This window comes from Canis lupus, chromosome 16 (genome assembly GCF_003254725.2).
Source record: "Canis lupus dingo isolate Sandy chromosome 16, ASM325472v2, whole genome shotgun sequence".
In the NCBI taxonomy this organism is placed as follows: domain Eukaryota; kingdom Metazoa; phylum Chordata; class Mammalia; order Carnivora; family Canidae; genus Canis; species Canis lupus.
The window spans coordinates 5,547,756-5,555,178 of NC_064258.1; the positions used below are offsets into that span (position 1 = coordinate 5,547,756).

The window sequence follows — 7,423 nt, forward strand, 5'->3', positions numbered from 1 at the left end:
TGCCGACCCGGGGCGGCCTACCTGGCGGCGCGGGCTCTGTGCACCTGCTCCCGTCCCGTCCCCGAGGCGGGCTCTGTGCTCCCGGCCCCTCCCAGGCAGGGGTCATCCCGAGGCCTGGGCGAGCCCCGGGGAGCCCCGGGGCTCGGGGGTGGGGGGCCCGTCGCCAGCCCCGGGAGGCCAGGCGGCCCTGGCCGAGCGGCCGCACACCTGGGCCGGGAGGGGTCCTGAGGGCCGCCCCGCCCCGCAGCTGCCCCACGCGCCGCCCGCCCGGTGGGCCGCGCCCTGGGGCGGGGGCGGGGGCGGGGGTGGGGGGACTCCCGCACACCTGCCCGCCCGCGAGGCTTCATTAGGCCGCGGGGCCGCCCGGCAGGTGTCGGCGGCGCGCATCGGGGCCATGGAGCCCACGCGGGAGCCCTGCCCCGAGCCGCGGGGTGAGCGTGGGGGGAGCGTGGGGCGGGCTGGGGGGGCTGGCAGGGCTGGGGCGGGAGGGAGGGAGGCCCGCCCCCACGCACCCCATCCCCGAGGCCCCCCCGTGCACCCCATCCCCGAGGTGCCCCCGCGCACCCCATCCCCGAGGCCCCCTCCGCACACCCCATCCCCGAGGTGTCCCCCGCGCACCCCATCCCCGAGGTGTCCCCCGCGCACCCCATCCCCGAGGCCTCCCCCGCGCACCCCATCCCCGAGGTGTCCCCCGCGCACCCCATCCCCGAGGTGTCCCCCGCGCACCCCATCCTTGAGGTCTCCCCCCGCCCCGCTCACCCCATCCCTGAGGCCCCCGTCTCCCTGCGCGCGGGGCCGTGAGCCCCAGGTCCCCTCCTGCGTCTGGGTGCCGACCCCCTCCCCTCGCGCACCACGGCGTGGCACTGGGATAACGTCGCGTTCACTGAGCACCTACTGCGCACCAGGTTAGCCGGCCTAAGATGCTGGAAACCCGGGGTGACCCCCCGCCCCCCCATCCTTCCCCCTGCCACCGCCAGCCCTCTTCACCAGCCCGGGCCCCCTCCTGCTGGCCGCACGGGGAACGCTCTAGAGACACCCCCCAATCCAGCTGACCAGTCCCTGGACTTACTCTAACGCTAATAATACACCATATATTAATTGAATTTAAGGAAAACAAAGAGTTTTTAAAAGTAGAAATAAAATAGTCAGGCCTGCTGCGCACCCTGGGAGCCAACCTGCCAAAGCCCCTCACCCCGAGGCGGCCCATCTTTCTGGGCCAGGTGGTTGGAGCGTCGTTCCTGAAGGCCTCTATGTCCCGCAGTTTTCATCAAAATAACAGCAGCTCAAAAAACAAAACAAAACAAAACAAAACAAAACAGCAGCTCGTAGCCACGAGTTAGCCTCCATTTCAAAATCTTACAACCTGGAGGACATGACAAAGCGTCTCTTTGAGCTGCGGATCTTGGGGGTTATGAGTAAGGGGGGTGTTGAACCTGGGACGGTTTCTGGGGGCGAAGGGGACAGGAGAACTGCCTAATGATCAAGAGCCCTGTGCTATAGGGTCTTGGGCAGATCACTCAGCTGTGGGATCCGTGTTTCATCTATGGGGCTGAGCTGTCAATAGTGCCTTCCTCTCTGGGATTAGGTGCGCATCTTTGAAAGACGCTTAGGACAGAGTCCGGGACGTGATTAGTGCCTGATGAATCAGTCCCAGCCTAAAGGCAGACAGCCTTGGAGGAGGAGTGAAAGAGGCTTTTGGTGCCCGCTGGACCACTCTTCCATACCTGTGAGGGGAGGGTTGGCTTGGGCCCAAAGCCAGAATGAGGTTCTCCTTTGTGGGGTGGGGGAGGAGGGTGCACATTGGGGGGTGAGCAGGGCTGGCAGGGGCAGAGCGGGTTCTGCGGAAGGGGAGGATGGTTGTCCCCGTTAGCTCCCTTGCTGTCCTTGCCTGGGCTTCTGGAGACCAGAGTCTTGTAGGACTTGTAGGTAGAGTAGGACCTTGTCCTACCTCGTCTCTACTCCTAGTCTTGTAGGCAGAGTAGGACCTTGTCCCTACTCTAAGCAATAACGCCCGTTTGGGCAGCAGGAACAAAAGCCAGTCTTAGAAGCTGCAGGCGCTCAATCTCTCTCCTCCCAGGGCACTCCCAGATTTACGGTTTGTCCCTTAGAAATGTTTGAACAGACAAGATGCTTATCCCTTGACTCAGTTCCAGGTGTCTGGGGGGGGCGGGGGGGGGAAGGCCAGTAACTCACAGGAAATAACCAAAATAACCACCCCCCAAATTAGGATTGCTCTCCTACCATCTGTGTATGTGAGCTCAGGCTCACCCTCCTAGGTGCATATATTTGCTCGCATTTTTCAAATCAGTGGATCATCTCGTTTCATCTTTACAATAGCCAAGTGAGAACCGGGAGCCTAGAATCCCTGCCCTCGGACGAGTGGGGGAATGAAAGTGTGAGGCCCAGCAGGAAACCGGCTGCAGAGCAGGAAGCCACACATCCTCTAGGTCCAGGGTCTTCCTTCTTCCTGGAGCTGGAAGGTCACTGGGTGCTGTTCTCCACAGGCCAGGAAGGTAGAGGCCAGCCCCTGGCTGCTGGGCCAGAGGAGGAACCGCTGCAGGGCCCAGCCCCCCACACTCGGGATGCCCCAAGCGAGGACCTGCCCCCCATCCACGCTGCTGGGGAGAAGCCGCCGGCAGAGGCCCCTGGAGAACCAGCTGGGTTCTCCCCAGATCCTGGGAGGGGGAGCCAGCCATCTGGCTCTGGGGCTCTCCACAAACACACGGTTACGGCCCCACCCGGACCCCAGCCTCCTGGGGAAGGCTGTTCCTTCCCAGGGAGGGAGGCAAAGCCCGGGAAGAGATCCTACTCCCCAGCCTCCAGTAAGCAGAGACCGTCCAGTGCCGGGGGTTTGGCCTCTTCATCCTCTGCCGATGTCATTAACTCAGCCCATGCCACACACAACCCAGTGCCTTGTGGGTCAGGCCGGGGGCCCTGCCATCTGGCCAACCTCCTCAGCACGTTGGCTCAGAACAGCCAAAACACAGATCAGAAGAGGACCCCAGAAGTGACGTGCCAAGTCCGGAAAAAGACTCGGACCCTATACCGCTCAGGTAGGTCCCTGAAGGTGAGGGAAAATCCAGGTGAGCCCTGTGAAAGGCGGGCTCAGCAGAGAATACAGTAGCCCCCCGAGACAGCAGTGTGGGTCGTCTGTACATCCCTTGTTCTGAATTCTCTCTTGACCGGTGGCAGGGTCACAACCCCTGACCCTCAAAGCAAACATTGGGTGGCCTCATCGGGAAGTGAAATTGGGACCAGGTTAGAAGGAGCAGGAAAGTCAACACCACACAGTTCCCTGCCGCAAAGCCCAGGAGAGGGAGAGAAGGCCCCGGCCCAATGGGGAACTTAGTCGCAAGGCTTTGGAAAGACCCTTGGGTTGGGGACAGTGGTCTCATCTGGAAGGTGTCGGTTTCTCCTCTGCTGCTGCATCACTGTTTGCCCTCAGGCAAGTTTCTTCTTCTTCCAGACCAGCTGGAGGAGCTAGAAAGGATCTTCCAAGAAGACCACTACCCAGACAGCGATAAGCGCCGGGAGATTGCCCAGACGGTGGGGGTCACCCCCCAACGCATCATGGTAAAGGGGGTTGGCCCCACAGATCTCAGGGTGGAGGAGAAACCAGCAACTGGAGCTCTTGAGGAGCACAGCAAGTGCTCAGTGTCTCCCTGTAGGGGCCGAGGTCAGGTCTTCGATCCGGCTGTGGTCCTGCCTATTTCCACGCTGCCACAACCTCTGATTCGAAGAGGAAAATCCCTCAGAGCCACCTAGATGAACCTTTCATAAAACCACTCTCACAGAGAAAGGCTTCTGACCTCCCCAAGTCCTATAGCTCATGGTGCGACAATCAGAACCCAAGTCTTCGTCTCTCGCATGGTTGTGGAAACTCTTCGATGGTCTCTCTCTCCCGCCTACAGGTGTGGTTCCAGAACCGCCGGGCAAAGTGGCGAAAAGTGGAGAGGCTGAATGGGAAGGAGAACAAGGATAGTCTTGCGGGCCCTGTCCCCACCACTGCCAGCAGGTAAGTGTCCCTCTTCTTCCTGGATCGTCATCCCCATAGGTCGGAAGTGAGGTCTAAGGGGGCCTCCTGGGGTCCAGAAGGAGAGTGTGTTGGAAAGTTGGCCGTGAGGGCTAGAGTGGCTGGTTGATACCTAGAGAGACTTTGGTTGGAGGGGGTCGAGAAGATGCCAGAGTCTTGCAGGAAGGCAGTGTTCGGGAATCTGGAGTCCCTTTCTCCACACTGTAGCCCTGGTGCAAATCCAGGGACCCCAGGGCTACAATCTTCATTCTGTCTGCCTCCAGCTCTGCAACTGAGCTGCCACCTTCTGTGACCCTGGACCCAGAGCCTGGTACCTTTCCTCAGGAGCCCCCTCTGGATACTCTCATGGGTAGGATGACCACCTTCTGAGGGTTATGTGGGGGAAATGGCAGCTGGAAAGACAGCAAAGAAAGAGTCCTTTCTGGGGAGATGTGGAGTGGTCCAGTGGGGCATCTGTTCAAGGGGGCCTGGCCATGGCACACTTCTATCATCCCTAGTTCCCAATCTGCCTCCCCATTTCCTTACCTGTATAATCCCTCTTTGACTTTGCTTCCTAGAGCCCCCCATACTGCTGACCTCTGACCAGACTCTGGCCCCACCCCAACAGCCTGAGAATACTCAAAGGGTGGCAGTGACCCCGCCACTCTTCAGCCCCCCACCTCTTCGAAGAGTCAACCTTCCTTTTCCCCTGGGCCCTGTCCCTACCCCTCAAATGATGCCTCTGCTGCTGGATACTCCTGGCAGTGACAACAGCCACAAAGAAGGCCCCTGTGGGTCCTGGGGGACAAGGTACGGAGCCTAATGGGGGACCCTGGGAGGGGTATAGAAGGAGAAAAGATAGATGGAGCTGGGGCAGGGGCAGGGGGGAGTTAGCTGAGAGAAGCAAGGAGTCCTAATCGCGATGAGGATTGAAAGCACCAGTGGATTTGAAGTGGGAAAGATCTAGACTATCACCGCAACAGGGCAGGAAGGAGGGTGAGAAGCCAGGAACAGGAAGAGAAAGGAGAGGAAGCAGCAAGTCTGGGGTCCTGGAGATGGGGAGGGACTGACCTACGGGGCGGCAACGACGAGGAAGCCACCCCGAGCCTCGCAAAATGCTCCTTTGGCCCCCACAGCGTCACCCCACCACCCGCCTGTTCATACTTGGAAGAGCTGGAACCCCAGGACTACCAAGCGGGCACCCAGCCGGGGCCGTTCCCCTTCTCCCAGGCGCCCCAGGGCCAGCTCTACCAACAGCCTCAAGCCCAGTTCCCGTTCCTGCACCCCTTCCCGCTGCCCACCCCCCACCCCCTGCTGCCCCCACTGCCCGAGGACCCGCTCTTCACCTCGCCCTTCGGCCCGGGCGCGGGCCTATCTCAGGGCTACTTCCCGGGGCCTCCGTCGGGGCAGATGGTGCTGCAGCCACCTGCTGGGAACGTGGGTGAGTTGGCGCTGGAGGGCGCGAGGGGGGTGGGAAGGGCGGGCCGAGCAGGGCCGGCGGCCAGCGAGCCCCTCTCCCGCACCCCTGCTTGGCTGTGGCTCCCTGGGGGCGCGGGGCAGAGTGGGCGCTCAGGAGTCAGGAGGCTGAAGTCGGCGGTGCAGCTCAGCCACTCCCAGCTTTGCCGAGTCTCAGTCTCCTGGACTCTGACATGGGAATAGCAATCCCATTGCAGGGAGGGGGGGGGGTGCAGGGGGTTAGAAACAATAGGAGGGGAGAAGAATAGGAGGGGACCGAGTAGACGGCGGCTGACCCTGACCTGAGCAGGCCGACAAGCCACTGGACCTCTGGAACCCGGTGCACCCCTCGTGCTAAGGCTGCACCCCAGTAGAAGGGGAGGAAGCCGTGTGGGCGGTTTGCAGTCTCCCTGCTGCCTGCGTGGAGGGCCTCGGCCTGCCCGGCCGTCCACCCCGCCTCGATGTTACCAGACCACGGAGCCCCGAGGCAGGGCCATGCCGGGTCCCCAGGGGAGCTCCTGGTGCTAGGACTCTACCCCCACTGGCCCTGGGAGCCTCAGCTGTGTTTCTGGGGGAGGATGGGGGGGGTGTCGCCGGATCTGCTCAGCTGCAGTGGATGCCCTTGATCCTGTCTGACCCCCCTGTACCATCCATCCCGCAGGTGCAGTCCCCTGGAATGACCCTTGCTTGCCAGAACTGCCTTTCCCCGGTCCCTTCTGTCCACAGACCCTGGGTGCCCTCCCTGGAGGTGAGGGCTACTTGCCCGATCTGTTCCCAGGCCCCTGTGCCCCGGCGGTGAGCAGCAGGCAACCCTCTGCAGGCGTCCCCCAGCTGGCCGGAGGGGCCCGACCGGGGCCAGGGCCCTTCCTGGGCAAATCCCAAGAGGAGCAGCCTGCCACCTCTGCAGGGGAGCCCTTGGCACCCCAGGAAGTCCGAGAGGAAGACCAGGACAGCCGTGGCCACTAGTTGGGGGGCCGAGGAGGAGAGGGTTGGGTGCCTCGGAGGAGACAGTGGTGTGAGGAGGGACTGTGGAATCTGTTGGCTGGGGGGTGGGGGGTAGTGGGGGGAGTGAGATGCTTCCCCCTCCAAGGGCTCACCTTGCTGGACCTGATCTGAGAAGGCTGCGGGTCGGCCCCACCCTCTGCAGCCCCGAGACAGGATGGTCCGCGACCTCTGACCTCTGTGCAAGCTTAGGTTTCCTTTCCTTGCCAGAGGAGCCAGTGTCTGTTGTAAGCATTAAATGAGTTTACTCTTGGGCTTCTCTGAGTAATTCTGTGTCTCCCGACTCACTAATTAAGAGCTGCATTTCTTTCACTCCCTTCCACTCAGCTGACCGGCTGTTGGCTGCAGTCCTACATGTCCCAGGCGAGGTCTCCACTGGGTGCGAACACGTTGGCATCCTCCCTGAGCCCATGTCTCTGGCCCGACCAGAAATCGAGCATCCTGGGCCTCGTTTTCAGTCCTGGCATTAAATCATGTTCTGTTCCCAAACTCAGGCAGGACTGAACCCGGAGCAAATCTGAGCCTGGACATATCTCTCTAGGATTTGGGCTCTGTAGGGATAGGATTACAAGAGACAAGGATATTTTAGGTCAAGTCTCTAGCCTTGTGAATCATAACTTGTTTTTCCAAAGCTCTTTTGTGGGGAGGGAGGGTAGGGATAAGACGTGGGAGCACTGAGAAGAGAATATTCCTGTGTGTGTGTGTGTGTGTGTGTATGTATACACACACACATATATACATATATATACACACACAGATATATAATACATATATATAATATCTTGCCACCCCACATATGATGGCCCTAACAGTGCCAAAATACCTAGGATTTGAGGGCCACTGAATCAAACTACATTTCTGCATTTGGTGAGTGTGTGTGAGGGTACCATTCTGGACCTCCAAATGCTATGATTATTGGAAAATACACTTATAATACAAGTTTCTTTTTTTAAG

The 7,423-nt window shown here is 60.4% G+C and overlaps 1 protein-coding gene across 1 annotated transcript; it reads left to right on the plus strand.

Moving 5' to 3' along the window:
• The first annotated feature begins 394 nt into the window (after nucleotides 1-394).
• On the plus strand, nucleotides 395-6,719 carry NOBOX (NOBOX oogenesis homeobox). Its single transcript, XM_035700211.2, has 9 exons — nucleotides 395-431; nucleotides 551-738; nucleotides 2,228-3,053; nucleotides 3,467-3,573; nucleotides 3,912-4,015; nucleotides 4,297-4,382; nucleotides 4,591-4,822; nucleotides 5,149-5,453; nucleotides 6,129-6,719. The coding sequence occupies exons 1-9, from the start codon at nucleotides 395-397 to the stop codon at nucleotides 6,431-6,433; spliced, it is 2,190 nt and encodes a 729-aa protein (XP_035556104.1). The 3' UTR covers nucleotides 6,434-6,719.
• The last annotated feature ends 704 nt before the right edge of the window (nucleotides 6,720-7,423 follow it).

Coding starts and splice junctions, on each gene's coding strand:
- NOBOX (XM_035700211.2), top strand. CDS start 395: ATGGAGCCCACGCGGGAGCCCTGCCCCGAGCCGCGGG. Junction 739..2,227: donor CCGCGCACCCCATCCTTGAG/GTCTCCCCCCGC, acceptor CCCCCAAATTAG/GATTGCTCTCCTACCATCTG. Junction 5,454..6,128: donor GCCACCTGCTGGGAACGTGG/GTGAGTTGGCGC, acceptor TCCATCCCGCAG/GTGCAGTCCCCTGGAATGAC.